This window comes from Armigeres subalbatus, chromosome 2, assembly GCF_024139115.2.
Source record: "Armigeres subalbatus isolate Guangzhou_Male chromosome 2, GZ_Asu_2, whole genome shotgun sequence".
In the NCBI taxonomy this organism is placed as follows: domain Eukaryota; kingdom Metazoa; phylum Arthropoda; class Insecta; order Diptera; family Culicidae; genus Armigeres; species Armigeres subalbatus.
The window spans coordinates 48242575-48262215 of NC_085140.1; the positions used below are offsets into that span (position 1 = coordinate 48242575).

Consider the following 19641-nt stretch of genomic DNA (forward strand, 5'->3'; position numbering starts at 1 on the left):
TCCAAAAACTTGGAAGCTTCTTTTCAAGAGTCTTGGAAGCCCCTTTTTAACAAGTTTGAAAGCCTTCTTTCGATAGACTCAGAAGCTTCCTTTCGAGAGACTTGGGAGCCTCCTCTCAAGAGACTCGAAAGCCTTTTTTCAGAAGGCTCGGAAGCCTCTATTCAGTATGCTCAGAAGCTTCCTTTCAAGAGCCTTGAAAGCCTCCTTTCAAGACGCTGAAAAGCCTTCTTTCAAGAGACTATAAAGCACCTGTTAAAGATGCTAAAAAGCCTCCTTCAACATGGCTCGGAAGCCTTTTTTCAAGAAGCACGAAACACTGCTTTCAAGAGACTCAAAAGCCTTGTTCAAGAGGTTCAGAAGCGTCCTTCCAAAATGCTCAGGATCCTTTCAAGAGGCTCAAAAGCCTCCTTTTAAGAGATTCGGCAGCCTTCTTTCAAGAGGCTCGGAAGCCACCATACAAAAGGCTCGGAAGCCTATTTTCAGGAGGCTCGGAAGCTTCCTTTCAAGACGCTGAGAAGCCTTTTTTCAAGAGGCTATGAAGCGCCTTTTAACGATGCTAAAAAGCCTCGTTCAATACGGTTCGCAGCCTCAGCTCAAAAGCCTCCTTCCAAGATGTTCAGAAGCGTCCTTCCAAAATGCTCAGAATCTTATCAAGTGGCTCAGAAGCCTCCTTTTAAGGGACTCGAAAGACTTCTTTCAAGAGGCTCAGAAGCCACAATTTAAAAGGCTCGGAAGCCTATTTTCAGGAAGCTCGAAAGCTTCCTTTCGAGACGCTGAGAAGCCTTTTTTCAAGAGGCTAAAAAGCCTCCTTGAACACTGCCCGGAAGCCTCCTTTCAATAGACACGGAGGACTGCTTTAAAGAGGCTCAAAAGCCTCCTTCCAACAGGTTCAGGAGCGTCCTTCCAAAATGCTCAGAAGCCATGAAAGGCTTGGAAGTCTCCATTTAAGAGGTTCAGAAGCCTCTCTTCAAAAGGCGCGGAAGCTTCCTTTGAAGGGGCTGGGAAGACGTCTTTCAAAAGGCTCGGTAGCCTCCAAAAGTTCTCAAAATTGTAACTTCCGGTTGCTCAGCGGGGAACATTCCTGAAACTTCTTGACATCAATGCACCTCAGGGTCGGCATGCTTAATGGAATATTTCGAGACACAAGGAATGACCACAGAAAGAACTCACAGTCATGGTATTGCTGGCTACATTTATTCGGACTTTTCCGACTCACTTCCACACTGTCCCACCTTCTTAACCTACGCTAACCTTACTTTCTGGTAATCGCTTCTTATCCGCCAATTAGCGGCTAGTTCTTTTCCACGCCACGGAATGGTTTCGATGATATCCTGGCGACCTATGCAAGCTCGAGGTAATGGGGGGGGGGCTTTCTTCCCGCCAATTAGCGGTTGACACTTCTTCCTGTAACGACCTGATGGGATGCAATGGCGTCCTCTGCAGACTCATACACCATCCTGGAGGCTCTCCGAGTATATTAACGGACTCTGGAAAGATGGAATGGAAAGAGAGGGGGGTTCACCAACTTGGTTTTGTACTCCCGAACGGCGGCGCACTCTACAGTCCCGGACTTCACTCGAACGCTTCGTAGCCCGAGTAGCACACTTGTGACATATCAGTCACTGTGACTCATTTGAGACCAAATCTATTCACATTGGAGTTGCTGCAACCAAATGGATATGAACTGTGTTACTAGGGAGGTATCAAAAACGATCATCTACCGTTCGCCATCACCGTGTTACTCCTCGTTTTTCTTATCGTTTCCTCTTTCAAGGATCGATAATCATGGCGTCCTCTTTGCTACCAAGCTGAAGTCGGGAGCGAACTCTGGTGGTGGGGTTTTTAAACCCTTCAGGTGGCGTTGGCTGCGTACTGAACAGTCGGGGGGACAAAACACCAAAATACGAAGAAAACTGGACTACATATGCGGACACTACTTGTTCTGTTAAACATTTCACGACTTAAAGCTTACAAAGTTTCCAAAACACTCAACACTGAACTACGAACACTTACAAAATCTTTCGAAGCTGCCACAGAATAACAAAAATTACGGACAAGTTTTTGGAAAACCATTTATTGGACAAATCCTTTAGGAATTTCTCCAGAAATTGCCCTGAAATCCCTTCAAAGAATTCCCCAATAATTCTTTGGTAAATTTTCACGGAACTCCTTCGGAAACTCAAAAAAAAATCTTTTTCTTCGAAGGGAACTCCAACAGGAATTCTATCGAAAATTCACTCAGAAGTTTCTTCGGAAACTCCACCTGGACTTCCTACGCAATTCCCACGGGGTTTCCTCCGGAAGTTCTTCCAGGGATTGCTTCGAAAATTGCCCCATGGATTTCCTTCAAAAACTTCCTGAACTTCTTTCGGACATTACCTCAGGAATTCCTTCAAAAATTCGCCCAGAAATTTCTTCCGGAATTCCCCCAGGACCCCTTTTGAAAATGCACCTGGGAATACCTTTGGAAATTTCCCAAAAAAAATCCTTCGGATACTCATGGAAAAATCCCAGAGGAATCTCTTCGAAAAATTCTTCAGGAAGTTCATCAAAAATTCGCCGGGAATGTCTTCGTGAATTCCCATACAAATTCCTTCTAATAATCCCCCACGATTTTATTCGGTAGTTGATTAAGTAGTTCCTTCAGAATTTTTCCCACAGAAATGAAATCCTTTAGAAATACGCACAGATATATTTTCAAAATTCCCCCCAGAAATCTTTTTGGAAATTCCCTCAACAATCCCTTCGGAAATTCTCCCAGGACTTCATTCGGTTATACCACAGCAACTCCTTCAATTATTCCCCCAGTAATCTTTCGGAAATTTTTCCAGGAATTTCTCCATAAATTCCCCAAGAATTTCTGTTTCGGGAATTCCCCTAGGAATTCGTCTGCAAATTTCCATGAAATTTCTTGGTAGATTCCCTCAACAAATCGTTCGTAAATTTCCCGTAAATTGCTTCAGAAGATACCCAAGGTGTTCCGTTGAAGTTTTCCCTAGTTTTCCCTTTCTTCGGAGATAATCCTAGAACTTTTACAAAATATACCTCAACAATCCCTTCTTAAATTCTCCAGTTCTTCCGGAAAAATTCCCCCATAAGTTTCTTCGGAAGTTTCCCCTAGAAGTCCTCCGAAGATTCCCATAATAGTTCCTTCGGAAATTCTTCCAGGCATTTTTTTTTCAAAAATTCAAACAAGACTTCCTTCGGACATACCCCCAGGACATCCTTCGGACGACTCTACGACACTACCTATAATTTCATTACCCCGAATGCCATTACCCCTACTGAGTCACTACCCCGATTGATATTACCTCGAATAGGACACTACCCCGAATGAGCCAGTATCCGGAATCAGTCATAATTTCAAGTTTATACTTCATTTGAAAAGAGCTCTGAGCTGTTTAAAGAAACGTTACTCTTTTCACAGATAAATCATCTTCAAAACAAAAAATGCACAAAATAAAAAAAGCAGCAAACTAATTTAGAAAAAGTGGCCAAGTGCACAATTTGTGAAGATATTCGTACATCCTGTTCGGCCATAATAGGATCACTTAGAGATAGAGGTATCGTTAGAGGTAATAAATTTATTTGGCAATATCCTCTAATCATCAGATTAATCGACTACTCTAAAGACAAATGCGCGCTGACTGTTCGTTCGGATCGTGGATGTCATTAGAGGATTATGCAGTCGCCAGCATCATAGCCGCAGATCCATAATAATGCAGATTGCCCTTTCTAATATCAAATAGATCCATCAGTCAAAGAGGCGATGAGTTTCGTTTACTTAAACTATCAAATCGCGTACCAGCATGAATGCATTTTTCAGATCGTGGATCCGTCATCCCAAGCAGGTTCGCTACTTGATTTGCCATTTTTCAACGGCCTCCACTCAGGGCACCTTTTTATTACGTGACCAAAACGCGAATTCAAAATTATGCGGCGATAATTTATTTTGATCATCCGAGCTACTTTGCGCATCCAGAACCATGCGACGGACGGCGATGATCACCGTCGCCGTTGTCGTTTACTTACTCGCTCCTCTCAAGGCCATCAATTGATATTTAGAGAATATTCAAATGGCGAAGCTGTGCGGTCAGCAGCGTGGAGTGATCGCGATCGTGCGACCCCAGGGTTTGTAGGTTTAGAATGAATGGAAGATCGCATGGGGTTCTGATCCACTACCGAAGCGACATTCGCTTTCGTGTTGTGTGTGGAGACGGATCTGAATCTTCGCTGTCGTCGGCACTTGTTGGGGACGTGAGAAATGTTTACAGCTGGTTATTTTTAGGAAACAAAAGGGTCTTCTAATGGATCAGACTGTGAGCACGCTACGCTTTGTGAAAGACCATTTGACATTCGAATGTGCTGGTCGTTATTGGACGAGGAAGACTGATGAAGATGAGATTATGATGATTTATGGAATAAAATGTCTTTTGGTGATTAATCTACATGGGTTCTCGTGTAGCTGTTGTGTTCGAATGTAAATGACAGACGTTTCTAAGATTGCGAATGATAAATAGCTCAGAAGTTTTGATTACGGATAGAATTGGACTTCAATGGAACCTATGGAAGGATGATTTCATATAAGTGGCTAACGGAGCTAACGCGCAAGTATAGCGTTCTGGAAGTCTTGAGTTCGAATCTCATCAAAGCGAAGAATTTATCTTCAATGCATTTTTTTTCTAATTTAATCTTTCACATACTGTGTGCATATGCACATCGAGTTTTCAAACATAACTAATAAATCAAAATATTCTATTGTTGTATGTTGCAAACATGACAAGAAACCAATAAATTAAAAATATAGATACTTATGATTCGTATTGCTTTCATTTTGTGATATTTCAGGGAGTCAAAATCAAAATGGACGACGCCGGTAACATACTCATCCGTCGCTACTCGAAAAGCAATGTCTACGTCAAAAGCACAGCCAGTCAACCAAACGAGGAAACAGCCATCGGAGCGGACATTCTAAAACTTCCCGGACAGGCCATCGAAAGTGAAAAAATAGTTAAGGTAACTTTGTTACGGCCTTTCTTGTAAAGCACTGATTTCAAACCCAATTACGTTAAATCCTCCCCACAGTTATTCGACATGAAAAAGTTCCAGTCAAACGTCAACCGAGAACTGCGCCGTGCCTATCCGGATCGCCGCCGGCTCGAGACCCAGTGTCTGTCGGCGATCGCGTTTGTCAAATCCGAAAACGACATCCTGGACTGCCCGATGTGGGTGCTGATCATCAATGTGGTGGCAATGGATATGCTCAAGAGCAAACTACCTCCAGGTAAGCATCCCGCGTCCCTTCCATAGTCATATAGGAACACCGTTAAACACCCAACGGAGTTCCCACACGAACGACGAACGGGAGGAACAGTTAGGACTCTAACCTTTCCCCCATGCACAGGAGCCGTCATCATCGGTATCAATTTTCCCGATGATGGGATTTTCATGACAATCGGTTGGTAGTGATTATCGTTATAGCAACAACGAACAGCAGTTCACCTCTCGCGGTTGACCTTCCGTGCTTTTGTTCTTCGGTTCAGTATCAGAACCTCCACGATCGGAAATGTGAAATATGGCTCCATTCTCTGAGAACGAGAACCGAATACCGCATCGCACATCCTCTTCGTATTTATCGTGGTTCTACAAACTCACACGTGACCACGTTGGCCGCAAAGGCGGCCACCGTACCAGATCTCGGGAGGGGGCGCCCATTATGAAATTTGTTGCGCACAGCTGTGCCGGGCATTATCTGCTTGTTTTGATCTCGACATGTTGTCACCACGAAGGGACAGTTTAGTAGCTACCAACAACGACCACGAGTGCTGACTCCAGGGAGTCTAGCAGGCTGCTGCTACTCGGAGATCTTAGTCATTGTTTACTATGATCCAGCAGAACTGTCAGCGTTGTTAATTGCCTCGGCAACAATGATTGCGCACAAATGAATCATAGGATGCTCCAATTGAAGCAATAATGGAAGCACTGTACTGAAAACCGTTATGACGAATGACATACCTATAGGTATATATTTATCACAAGGGTAGGGTTTGATATGTTTTAAGTAAGGATTCACAATCTCTCACTACAAGTCTGGCATAATTGTTGTAATAAATTATGCGTCATCAAATGACAAAATTCTATATGTTTGTATTACCTCTACCTGTTATTTACTGAAACAAACCAATCGGAATCGAATGGAAAATGAGCGTTCATTCTAACGCATTCTAACCTTATATCAGAGCATTTGTTTGTTCTTAAATTCGCATCGTTTAAAACAATGTGCAAAAAACAAACAACCTAGATCAGAACTTTCCTCACGTTTATCTTCTTCATTCGTTTAGTAGCACTCGGTAAAGAAGACGACGTTTTCAAGACGTTCCACATTATGGCTCGATCGAAAGAGAACGACAGGTTCAACGAACGAAATCGAATTTTGTCCCCGAAATGGCGATGGCGATGACGTGGTGCAGAATAGTAATTAACTCCGGCTCCTGTGGAGAAAAGGAAGCTGCTCCGAATCGAAACAAGTTTTCGAACAAATTATCTTCTCACCACTTTCTCGCCTTCACGGTTTATACGATTGCCCAAATATAGAATTCAAGAACTCGAAAAATGAAAATCCTGTGTTGAAATGTTAACTACCCTACGCAACCTGATTGAATGTGTACAGAAGAAGACACATATCCAGGAGCATCATTTCCGTCGACGCAATTTGTCAGTTTGCGCTGATTGCGCGTGATGACACTCAATTCATCTAGAAACGGAAAACAAGAATGGTGATGAGATTCTCTGGGACCGGTTGTTTACTGTAATGGAATATCCAAAATTAAAATAATTTGGAATTCTGAATCAGTCTTCTGGGTTTCGGTAACCACAATGGAATGCACCAAAGCGAACAAAAATGCATCAGCAGAAGTACATTTGTTCAGTGTAAAAACGTGGCTTGACGTTTGTCATCGAGATTCCGAGACGTGCGTCGTAATCAATATTGCATCAACGATAATAATTTCCTTGACAGCGACCTTCCCACTGAAGGATGGCCTGAACGATGCACAAGTTGACCTCTCGTATTAGCTATAAAGAAGCCTGTTTATACCGGATTGTACAGGAAAAAGTTTACAATATTCTGTAATTCGTGGGATAGTTCACAAAAAAAGCTGAATGCTCTTCGAGTAAATGCACCTTATTTTATTTATATATGAAGTTGCAGTGTATCTGACTCCTAATGTCCAGCCAACCAGCGCGCGTCAACCATTCCACTAATGGGTATCAGAACGTCGGCTTAGGAGGCACGTTCCCCTCAATTTGGGAGTTTTGTGCCATGGTGCAGCTTCAAGCCCGGATGAACTATAATATGCAACAATTCCTTAGGGGAAGGTGGGTAGACTTGATCCCCGGGGAGACTTGATCACTCCCTGTTTTATCGAGGACTAAAGTAGTTTTGTTCTAGCGTATTTTTTAGTATTGATCCTCTAGACAAATGACCTTTATGTGGTGAGTTATTTTTTGGATTGACAACCTTATTTATTCTGCAGGGCGGTTTGTATGTTTTGACCTTCCTAAAGATTTTTTTATTGGCCAAGCAAAATGTGAACAACTTTTCGTAACAATGACCAAATGTTTTCGTTTCTTCACAGCACAAAGCCATAAATATGCTTAATGATCTGTACTGATGAAAATGTTAGCATTCCATCAAAGTTTTAGTATATTTGGATTTGAAGTTATTGCCTCAATATGGGGACACTTGATCCCCCATTAAAAAATTGGCGAAAAAATTCAAAAAAATATAAATCTATTCTCAGGCTGCTAATGTTTTGTAGATTTGTCAGATTTAATGAAGGGTCGTCAAGAAAAATTATTTATTGCGTAGATATCATAAAAAGGGGATCAAGTCTCCCCAAACTTTAAAATTGCATGTGCTGTCGAATTCAATAACAAAACTCGTTCACGTATACACACAGCAACTCGAAAATTCCGCGTATTTTGAAGGAAAAATATTTAAAAACCTGAGGGCACCTTTCTAATTTTATCAAAGCAAGTTCTTGGAGAGGGATCAATTTCCCCCGAATATTTTAAAAGTCGATTTTTGACAGCACTCCAAAAAATCGATTGTGTATCAATAACAACAATAATTTAAGGATTGTCATACATCAGTAAAGTTAAATACTATATTTCTTAGTCTGTGTGGAAATCGCGTATGTTTATTTATTTTTGGCTGTGATACATCGGAAATCAGAAAAGGGGATCAAGTCTACCCAGTCTCCCCTATGTATTGCTCTTATCGTCGACTCGACAGGATTGTTGTTTGGAATCAAAATTTGATGAGATTTGTGAGATTTGAGATTTCATCGGCAAACAACACCATGGAACATTCCGCTCTCTGATCCGTTTCTCAACCTCATAACAAGTCGGAAATCGGGACGCAATCTTGTCGCTAGCTCTGAAGAAGCTTCTATCCCTCTCAGCGCAGACGAGCCCTCCTGGCCAGCGATCACCAGCTGTCCCTGCGTCTTAGTTGGGAGATGAGATCTTCCGAATTCCGTTTCCGGGCAAGTACAATAAGAGCTCAATAGTTGCCCTACCTGGTAGTGTTCCGATTTCCAATGCTCCATCGTCCAAATACCCGATGTCAGCTTATACTACCAAAATGTTGGAGGAATGAATAGTCTTATTGAAGACTACCATCTAGCCGCTCTAGACCAATGCTACATCATCATACTTGTTGAGACATGGCTAGATTATAGAACGCTTTTTGGTTACGTTTTTGGGGACGGCTACAAAGTATTCCTATGTGACCACAACTCAAACAACAGCGCGAAAGCTATTAGGAGGAGGAGTGCTTGTCGCTGTTAGCACAGGGCTAAAGGCGAAAGCAATCGAGGAATTCCGTCGAACAAGTTTGGGTATCCATCGCGTTCAAAAGCCGTCACCTTTACTCTGTGCTCTACATACCTCCAGATCGTACTCGGGATCTTTAAATCGTCGATACACATTGTCGGTCAGTTAGTACTGTGCCGAGAAGCGTGGCTCCTCGCGACAAAATTGTGATATTGGGGGACTTCAACCATGCGGGCTTGGACTTCAATTCATAGTGGTTTCCTTTGTCCAGATTATGCGCTATCTACTTTTCATCCTGAAACCATCACGTTTCTTGACAGCTACAGTTCTGCAGATATGTTCCAAATCAACTACGTGACTAATGACTTTGTGTTTTGTGGACGGCTTCGATGCTGCTCCTGCCATTTCAACTGCACCCGTACCATTAGCAAAGTTCCACATCATCCCCCGCTAATTATCGCAATCAAGGATTATGATATGACTCTCTTGAAGCCTCCAAAGCTACAACGGCAGTGTCCTACAATTTTCGGAAGGCAGACCATCGTAGTATAGAAGCTGTATTGTCTAATTTGGATTGGGAGCATATTCTGGATCCAGTATCGTTAGTATCGTCTCGTTCTTTGTTTCGTTCTGTCAATCGAGTTAATATTCGTGTGTTTATGGGCGCCTACAATTCGAATGTCGATTGCTTCGATTTAGAAATTCAAATCCCATTCAAATAATTCATGCTTTCAATTCGTATCTTCGATTATTATTTTAACACCATCCGCTACTACCACAATCCCGCTCACCTCTACTCTTTTCTATGATTCTATTTGGTTAAAAAAAATCGCAAAACACCACTTTGTTGAAGTTTTATATCTCTGTTATGTAAGTTTTCCAGTCCCAAGAACATCGATCAAACAACAAAATCAGAAAATCTTCAACCATCGTTCTTTTTCATTGCTTTTCATATTATTTTTGTGGCTCTACGTCTATCTCAGCCAAAGGCCAACTGTTTCCTTTCTTTCTTTTTTTTATTCTTGTACTCTGTCCATCACTACCAAGGTTCAAAACTGTGTTTTCTTTTTCCTTTTTTCATATCATCTTGTACCTTTGCTTCTCTGCCTATTTCCACCGGAGAGCATTTCTAATCTCTTTTTTACTCTTCCTACTTTCCCTCTTTTACACAAAAAAATACCCCGAATCATGGCCAGCTACCAACCGCGCCATGTCGGGGCCGAGCGAATATCCTTAGGACATCCGTCAAATATCTGAATTATCACGGGCTGTGTACTCACAAGTATGTTCTGACAGAACGAGTAGCTCTAGTGATACATAGACGATGTACCTAATATTCGGATTAGTATCGTCTCTTTCTTTGTTTCGTTCTGTCAATCGAGTTTATATTCGTGTGCTTATGGGCGCCTACTATTCGAACGTCGATTGCTTCGATTTAGAAATTCAAATCCCATTCAAATAATTCATGCTTTCAATTCGTATCTCCGATTATTATTTTAACACAATCCGCTATGTTTTAGATATGAATGTCCCAAAGAAGATCACTCGCGATGGTTCCTTGGATGACAAATGAGTTACGTACGCTGAAAAAACGAAGAAGGGCGCCCTGGAAAAGATTCACCAAATATCGTACACTCCTGCTCAACAACAACACTATCCCATTGAATTCCACCACTTAATTGTATCTTGACAGATACGTATTTATATTAAGTCGAGTCAAGTACGAGACACTGAAGACGGCCTTACTGTTGAGGTCAAAATACGTATCTGTCAAGATACAATTAAGTGGTGGAATTCAATGGGATTGTACAAACTCGTCTTATGACAAGTGAAGACATTCCACTAATAAGCTCAAAATAATTTTCTTAACAACAACACTATGTCAGGCTCAACTACGAATACAAACGCTTAAGTAAGCGTTCTTACCACCGATATGAACAGGGAATTCAATCAAGAGTCAAGACTAAGATTACATTCAAAATCCTTTTGGAGTAAAACAAAACAACGTAAAAAAACAACGCAAGGAGAAAGAAATTGTCATCATCTATGGTATTGGACGAATTATCGGCCTCGACACGACAAGACATCTGCAGTCTATTCTCTACAAAGTTCCCCAGCGTTTCTCAAACAAAAAGCTCCCTGCTGCCGATCACATATCATTGGCCGCAGAGAATGTTCCGTTCACAAATCAAACTCTAAGCAGCATGGGTTGTTTCTGACACGACGATTTCCAATGCCGCATCAAAACCTCCATTCCATTCAGGCCCGATGGGATTCTGTCCTCATTACTCAAAAAACACATCGTATCCCTAATTTGCCTGCTTCGAAGCATTTTCCAGCTTTCTTTATAGATATATCTACCGGTTTGTTCTCATCATGCAGGAAAGAGGCGCAAATGTTTCCAGTTTACAAAACAACTACCAAGGCAAACAACCAAACAACAAATAACTACCAAGGCATTACTTCATTGAGTGCTGCTTCAAAACTATTTGAACTGGTTGTCATGGAACCGATGCTGTTCCAATGTAAGCAGTACCTGAGCGATGATCAACATTGGTTTATTGTCGGTCGATCCACAACGACAAATCTGCTGTGCCTAATTTCGTATGTTACCGTCATACGGATGATATTTACACCGATCTATCTGCTGTTTTTGATAAGGTGAACCATGAGATTGCATTCGCTAAGCTTGAGAGTATTGGAATCCATGGCGATCTTCTACGCTGGTTTCGTTCCTATTCTACAGATCGGCAACTAACGGTCCACTATGCAGAAGACCTCAAAATTTATCTGAAGATCCGTTCATACACAGATTGTGTACAGCTGCAACGCCAACTCGACGCCGTCGCCAATTGGTGTTCATTGAATCGGATGGTGATCAACCCGGCAAAGTGTTCCGCTATTACTTTTTCTCGAAAGAAAGAGCCGATTATGTTCGACTATGAATTGCGAGGAACGACAATCGAGCGTGTGAATCAGGTGCAGGATCTCGGGGTAATTCGGATTCACAACTAACTTGCAAACAGCATATCACATATATTGTTGAAAAGGCTTCAAGAGCGCTGATAGTTGTGTTCCGAATCGCGAAAACTTTCTCTGATATATATTGCTTGAAATCGTTATATTGCTCTTTAGTACGCCAAACTCTTGAGTACTGCTCAGCCGTTTGGAGCTCACACTTCAGCAACGGTATGGAACGATTGGAATCCGTCCAGCGTCGTATCCTTCGATTCGCTCTTCGGAGGCTGCCCTGGAGTGACCCTTTCCGGTTACCGAGCTACATGAGCCGCTATCGCCTGATCAACCTCGACACTTTGCGAGTTAGAAGGGACGTCACCAGTGCATTGACCATCGCTGATGTCCTTCAAGACAGGGTTGATTCACAGGTTCTTCTTGAGCTTATTAACCTCCGAGCAGGCTTGACAAAACTCCTCACACTCGCTAGAGTCAAATGATGATTTTATCATCAGCAAAATACTTCTCACAATTGAGTGGAAGCATAAAAAAGCAGAGGTACAAAAAAACAGAGTGAGGAAAAGCAAAATAAAAACACATGTGAGTGAGGCGTTGGGCGAAAGAGCACTCATTGAGCCTCCGGAGCGACGCTTTGAATGTGAAAAAAATCTTGGAGGCTGTTTCGAGTGTGAGTGAGTGACGTACCACAAGAAAAGATGAACAGAAAGACTCGCTCTTGTTTTGCGACGCACAAGCTCGAGTTTAATGATACACAATGTTGTGAGTTTTGATGTTAGTTTCTGCTCATCAAAAAAAAAACTCTTGTTCCATTTTCTACTCGGCGAGGAGTTTTTGGCAAGCCTGCCTCCGAGAGCTCTACCTCTACGTAACAATGTCATGCTGAGGCCAAGACACCATCGTCTGAATTACGGTCAGGAAGGAGCTTTAGACGGTTTGCAGCGGATATTTAATCGAGTTTCCCAGTATTCCATTTCCATTTTTTCTCCGGCGTAAATTTTATTGTTTTTTTAATGATCAAGCTTATTAGCTGCATTAATTTATGTTACCTTGACTTGACAATCTGTATGATTTTTTCTGTTAAGAAAATTATTTTGAGCTTTTTTAGTAGAATGTCTTCACTTGTCATAAGACGAGTTTGTACAATCCCATTGAATTCCACCACTTAATTATATCTTGACAGATACGTATTTCGACCTCAACAGTAAGGCCGTCTTCAGTGTCTCGTAAGTCTCGTAAGTCGAGTCAAGTACGAGACACTGAATACGGCCTTACTGTTGAGGTCGAACTACGTATCTGTCAAGATACAATTAAGTGGTGGAATTCAATGGGATTGTACAAACTTGTCTTATGACAAGTGATTTTTTCTGCTATTGTATTTTTTCCCACTCATAACATCATTGGGGCAATAACAAGCCAGTTTTATCATAATAATAAATAAATAAATAAACTCAAATCTTTAAACAAATTTAAGGATCATACGCAAAAAATCACGTATTTCCTGTACCGTCGAATATTTCGAAGTAATTCTTTGGTTTTTTGGGTGTAGGATTGCAATAGTCTGCCCTCCTAAACATCATCCCACTGACGTAAGCTTGCTTGCCTAAATCTGTTGCATAATAATCTTTGCGAAGATGACAACAGGTGACACCATTCCAAGAGTTATATTTGACACTCTTGGAATGATGTCACCTGTTATTGCGGGTACTCTCACTACGGGGACCTAACCAAAGCGGACGCTGGGGACGAGACCTCACAGGCCTTGCCACCAGGGGTTCCCAAATTCTTTTTTCAGGGTCGGCTCTTTGCGCTGATCAGAAGTTCAAACACTCAGTTTTTTTCACTTTTAGTTTTAGATTTTTTTTATTGAACTTACTTTTAGTGTAGGTGTGTAAGTGTATGCTGGACCGGCCGGCGATGGTGGGGGTTTCTGGGCAAATCTGGGCGTTGCGGCGTAGTCGGAATCGTGGAATCGCATACGCTTGGGGGCGTCCGATATTGCGCGGGATGTCAATCAGGGTATCTTTCTCTCGTGGGTCGTAGCACAGGGATAGGGCAGACCTCACTACAGGATACCGCCACACGTTCTTGGCGAACCGACAGGGTCACGGGATTGGAGCCTATTCTCCGAGGCTATGAGTTGGCGGTGGCACTGACAACGTGGCCACTCACTGGTTCAGGGTCTAAGCCAACACTTAATGGGAAGTCTCACAGTCACAACCTTAAAAGATTTCTTTAAACTGTCCGAAACTCCGAAACGATCTTGGTTGTCCAAAGGCTCCAAAGTGGAAAAGACAGAGCTGATCCCGACTCAATTGTAGCAAACCCATTTCCTACCTCCCCTCCACTTCCTCATCCTTTCTAAATATCCTCTTTGCCTCTCGTTTGGATCCATTCGTTATTCCACGGTATGTTTCATCCACCCCATCCCTTGTATGTGTGTTTCGTGTTATGTGCGTTACAATTTTAATTGTTATCCAAATTAACAGTTGAATTTAGAGAGTGGTTTACTTATATTTTTTCTTATTAGAGAACTACTTCAAAAACTTGAATACAAACTTTTATACAACCTATAAAATATCAATTCGTCCTGAACAGTAGTATGCATGTCATTTGCAATACTCTCTATCTAAATATCTACGCTACCTATACATTGCTAGGGTTGGATCCTAGGGTGAAGTACCCAAAACGGTAACAAATATTGTTTGCTATTTGGAACCAATCATTACGTTTGGTTAGTGGAGAGTTTCCTTTACTGGACAGTTTCAAATGTAAACTATAGACATCCTCTACAGTCTACAGAACTCGAATTTTTGATAGCTTGTTTGATATTCGACTCTTTACCCTTTCAGGCCCAAATTTTGTTAAGCATTATTACCCAGTAAATTTGATATATTCCGTTTGTTTTCGTGATTAATAACAGAGAAATGACGAAACAAGTTGAAAAATATTGTTTTGGAATGCGCTAGATCAGAGGCTCCCAAACTGTGGGACGCGACCCCCAGGGGGGTCGTGGGCTGTTCAGTGTTGGGTCGCGAAAGACAAATCTTAATTTATAATTTTGTTACTATTTTGTCCCACAAATCTATTCCATATTTTGAATTAGGATCTAACTAATGATTGGATGATTGAGGAACAACAAACCTGACGAGGTCAACGGCCATTTTTTGTTATACGATATTTGGGCAAGTAGAAAGAAGTCCTATACAATCCAATTGTAAGCCCCGAACCCAATCCAAAACCAATCCTAATCCAATTCAAGTCCGATCTAAATCAAATCCAAATCTATTTAATATCCAATCCAAATCTAATTCAAATCCAATCAAAATCCAATCCACATCAAATCCTAATCAAATCGAAATCCAATTCAAATCCAATCTGAATAAATTTCAAATCCAATTCAAATCCAACCCACATTCAATTCAAATTACATCCAAATCCAATCCACATCCAATCCAAAAAATTGACGAATTTTTGACAAATACAATGATGGGATATAAAGCAATTTATTATAATTTGTCCAATCTAACGCGAACTCATTTTTATCTTTTAATTGTGAATTGTTTAATAAACAATGTGCACTCGCTTGACTATGGATATACAACAGTAAAGCACATGTGAGATTGGACAAATCAAGCATCCGAAAGATATTAAATTTGCAAAAAAGAGCTAACCGCGGTGGAGGTTGGTACTCGGATTCTGATGGCTTTTTCGCAAACGTGACCTTTCACAAAATCAATGCATTTGGTACCTGGAGGGTCGCAAGCAATATGGGATTCTGCTAGGTGGGTCGCATATCCAAAAGTTTGGGAATCTCTGCGCTAGATCATCCAAATTGTCCTTGAATCCAGAGCATGCGATCTACAGCCACGACACTATTTTTATTCGACGCTTCAAACTTGGATATGTATTCATCCATACCCATACCATATTCCTAAAGATCAGGAGAAATGGTCAGATGATTTTGGGTAATCGTGGGTCATCCAAACCGTCCTTGAGCTCGGTATCTCCGATCTACAGCTAGAGTCGAGCTTTTTCCGTCATTGTAGATATCAAGTCCCGAGCTCAAGGACAGTTTGGATTACCCAGAATATCCCAAAACGATCATACGATATCTGTTGATCTCCCAGGAGGTGTAATGGATATAATTGAATGCATATTGAGGCTTTGAGTACCTACTAAAAAAAGATTTTTTTGCAGCATTACATCTCAAGTCCCGAACTCAGGACAGTTTGGATTACCCAGAATATCTCAAAACTATCTTGCGATATCTTTTGACCTCTCAGGAAGTGTAATGGTGTAAAGTGTAATAGTATATGAATGCATTTTTTAAAGAGGAACAAGGAAATACGGCTCGATCCATCCGAATCTGCTTGTGGCTCTTCAACTCGAATTTTTGATGCAAATCTTACAAATATCAACAGAAAACCCATAACGATACTATCGGAAGCGAAGATTTATCGAAAGGAGGTAGTTTGGTACCCCAAGGCTAATTATAAGAGAGTCATATAAAGATGATTCTCTGGCCTTGAACGGACAATTAAAAACAACTCTTAACTTCATTCAGGAAATGCTAGGCTTTAACACCGCATGGTGAGGAAGACAATATTTTAGAAGATTGAGAGGATCATTGGATTCGTTGTTGTTCTGAGGGTCTTGTATTCATTAGAAAAGGTTACATATAGAGCCGTTTAAAATCTGGATCCTTCCGGAACCGCTGTTCCAGCACCAGATAACAACGTAGGGCGATGGAACAATTGTTTTCCATTTCGGATGCAATATCCTTGAAGGGTAATTGCACTATGTAACGGCCGCTTTGATCTCGATGCGTAGTAGGAGAGAACCTTTCTTCACATAACTGTTCTTCTCTCGATGAGTGGATTGCAAGACTCCACAGATTTAAAAGTGCAGAAGTTTTCCACAATGTTAGACAAGACCTTGCAGACCAATAGCTTAACAATGTTGTTGCGTATGTGTCTTGGACATGAAGATTATTTGGCAGCAGTATTTTGAAAAAGAGTTGAATTCGGGTCTGCTAGCGATAGACCTGAAAGGGTTGTTTGGTATTAATCGGTTCAAACGGCAGAGACCCAGCAACTTTTCCTGCAATCAGCATAATTCGACTCAAAATTGTGCTAGAGATGCACAATCCGAAAATACACAGCAAGAATTTCCATCCACACCCTTGATTTGGTATCTTGACTTGGCTGTAAGGCCGGCCGCTGGAGGCCATTAGGTCGAACGGTCGTTAGGCCAGATGATCATTAGGCCGAACGAGGAGATAAAGTTGGGAAATGGGAAGTGAGAAGTCAGATCTCCTTTTTTCTTCCTCTTCTTTCTTTCCTTTTTCTTACTTCTTTTATCCTTCTTCTAACTTTCATTCCTTTCATCTACCTTCCTTCCTTTTTTTTGCTTTTTTCATCCTTCTTTCTCAATTTTCATTTTCCTTCTTAATTTTTTCTTCTTCCTTCTTCCTCTTTTATTTTGAATTTTCCCTTCTTCCTTATTTTTATTATTATTATTTATTTGGGACACTTCACACCGCAAGGGTGCATTCGTGTCTTTTCCTTCTTCCTGCTTCTTTTTTTACTACTTTCATCTTCCTTTTTCTTACATCCTCCTTCTTCATTCTTTCTTACTGCTTTCTTCTTTCACTTTTTTTCCTCTATCCTTCTTTTTTCTTCTTTCGTTCTTATTTCTTTCTTCCTTCTTCATTCTCTCTTCTTATTCCTTCTTCTCTTTTTCTTGCTTCCATTTTCCATCTATCTTTTTCTTGCTTTCATTTTCCATCTCTCTTCTTTCTCTCTTCTTACTCCTTTCTATTTCCTTCCTCTTCTTCTTTTTTTTTCATTCCCCATTTTTCCTTCTTCTTTCTTCCTTTTTCGTTCCCGTTCTTCCTTTTTCTTTCTTTATTTTTCCTTCTACTTCTTCCTTTTTTTCTTTTTCGTTCTTCTTTCTTTTTTACTAATCCCTTTTTCGTTCTTCCTTAATCCTTATTTATTCCTCATTTTTTCTTCCTTTTTCCTTCTTCCTTCTTCCTACTTCCTTCCTCCTTCTTCCTTCTTCCTTCTTCCTTCTTCCTTCTTCCTTATTCCTTTTTCCTTTTTTTCTTCCTTATTCCTTCTTTCTTTTTTTCGTTATTCCTTCTTCCTTCGTCTCTCTTTCCTCTACCTTCTTCCTTCTTCTCTCTTTCTTCTTACTTCTACCTTCTTCCTTCTTCTTTCTTTTTTCTTCCTGCTTCCTTTTTCCTTTCTTTTTTCTTCGAACTTCTTTATTTTCTTCCTCCCTCCTTCTTACTTTTTTCTTCCTTCCTCCTTCTTCCTTTTTTCTTCCTTCCTCCTTCTTGCTGTTTTCTTCCTTCCTCCTTCGTTATTTTTTCTCTTACTTCTTCTTCCCTTCTTTTTCCTTCTATGTTATTCCTTTTTTCTTTCTTCCTTTTTGCTTCTTGCTTCACTCATTTTTCTTTTCACTTTACACTTACTGCCTTCTCATTTCTCACTACTCTCATCTCTCTTCTCATTTTTTATTTCTGCTTTCTTATTTCTCATTTCCCGCTCTCTATCACTTCTCAGTTCTCACTTTTCATATATCACTACTCACTTCTCTTTTCTCACTACTCACTTCGAACCACTCACTTTTCATTTTTCATTTTTGTCTTCTCACTTTTCACTTCTCAATACACACTACTTTCGCAGTTCACTCCTCACTTCTCACTTCTTACTTGTCATTCGGCCTAATGAACATTCAGCAGGGTTTGCAGAAATCGCTCTCAATAGATAACAAACAACAATAAAAGAGAGACAAAAACTGTTCCAAATCATAACAAGCCATGATAACAAATTTATTAAACTTAATACAAGTGCGAAAAAAACAGAATCGGATAGGCACCTCCACAGAAAAAAATGATGATTCTCGCTTTATTTTCGCTCATTTTGTGCTGGTTACTACACAGCTGCGTAGAACAAGTTGAAATGCATCATCAGAGCCAGTGCTCCCCGCGTTTGGAGCTTTCTAAAAGAAATGTATCATGGGGCATAGCCTTCTGAATCAATTCACTATCATGACAGCTTGCGAAAAAGGTCTCTCGCAGTATGCTACATATCGTATATCTATACAGAGATGATAAGTGAGTGATTTTTTCATTCTCTTTAGGATTCAATCCCTGCCATTCAGCCTAATGGCCTTGCAATGAACCAGCATCAGATTGCGACTTATCAAAAATAGATTGTTTTTTCCTTTGGATGTTTCAATGTATTTCGTCGTGAACGACGATTCAAACGTTTTTCGAGATGGAGTGAAACAAAATCTGATGCAGTTTGACTCGACATTGAGAACAAGTTTATGCCAAAGAACACACGCACTACTCTGGTGGCCACCCTTAAACAATTGAAGCATCAGTACATTCAAAGTTAATTGCCTATATGCCGGGTATTAAGCCACCCGGAGTGGAAATTAATTACTATGTCTGAAACTTGATTATGCATATGTACAACATGTGATAGATTTAGTTCGGAAAAGGTATTGGAGGGTAACCGCCCCTTCGGTGGGGTTTGATCCCACGACCCCAGTTCGCATGACAGGTGCTTTTCCCTACAAAGCTACGAAGGACCTCCGTCGTTCACCGCAGCTGATGAAACCAAATTCCCAGCACCAGCCGATCTCTCGCAATACATTTTCAGAACTAACTCTCTCAAATGTATTTTTGTACACATGTCAACCAAGTAGGATGAGTATTTAGTATTGTCCGGCTCCTACACACTTGAAGACACAATTGAAGCATGCTCTAGTCTTGATGGATTCTGGTTCCACAGAGCTCACATGTACGATTCT

The 19641-nt window shown here is 40.9% G+C and overlaps 1 protein-coding gene across 4 annotated transcripts in view; it reads left to right on the plus strand.

Annotated features, from left to right (window-relative positions):
* Window positions 1-19641, plus strand: part of LOC134218541 (uncharacterized) — a 757540-nt gene that overhangs the window by 721921 nt on the left and 15978 nt on the right. For all 4 annotated transcript variants that reach the window (XM_062697669.1, XM_062697670.1, XM_062697671.1 and 1 more), the window contains 2 exons: window positions 4849-5016; window positions 5086-5284. In XM_062697669.1, coding sequence (XP_062553653.1) covers window positions 4849-5016; window positions 5086-5284 — 367 coding nt within the window. The remainder of the gene's footprint in view (window positions 1-4848; window positions 5017-5085; window positions 5285-19641) is intronic.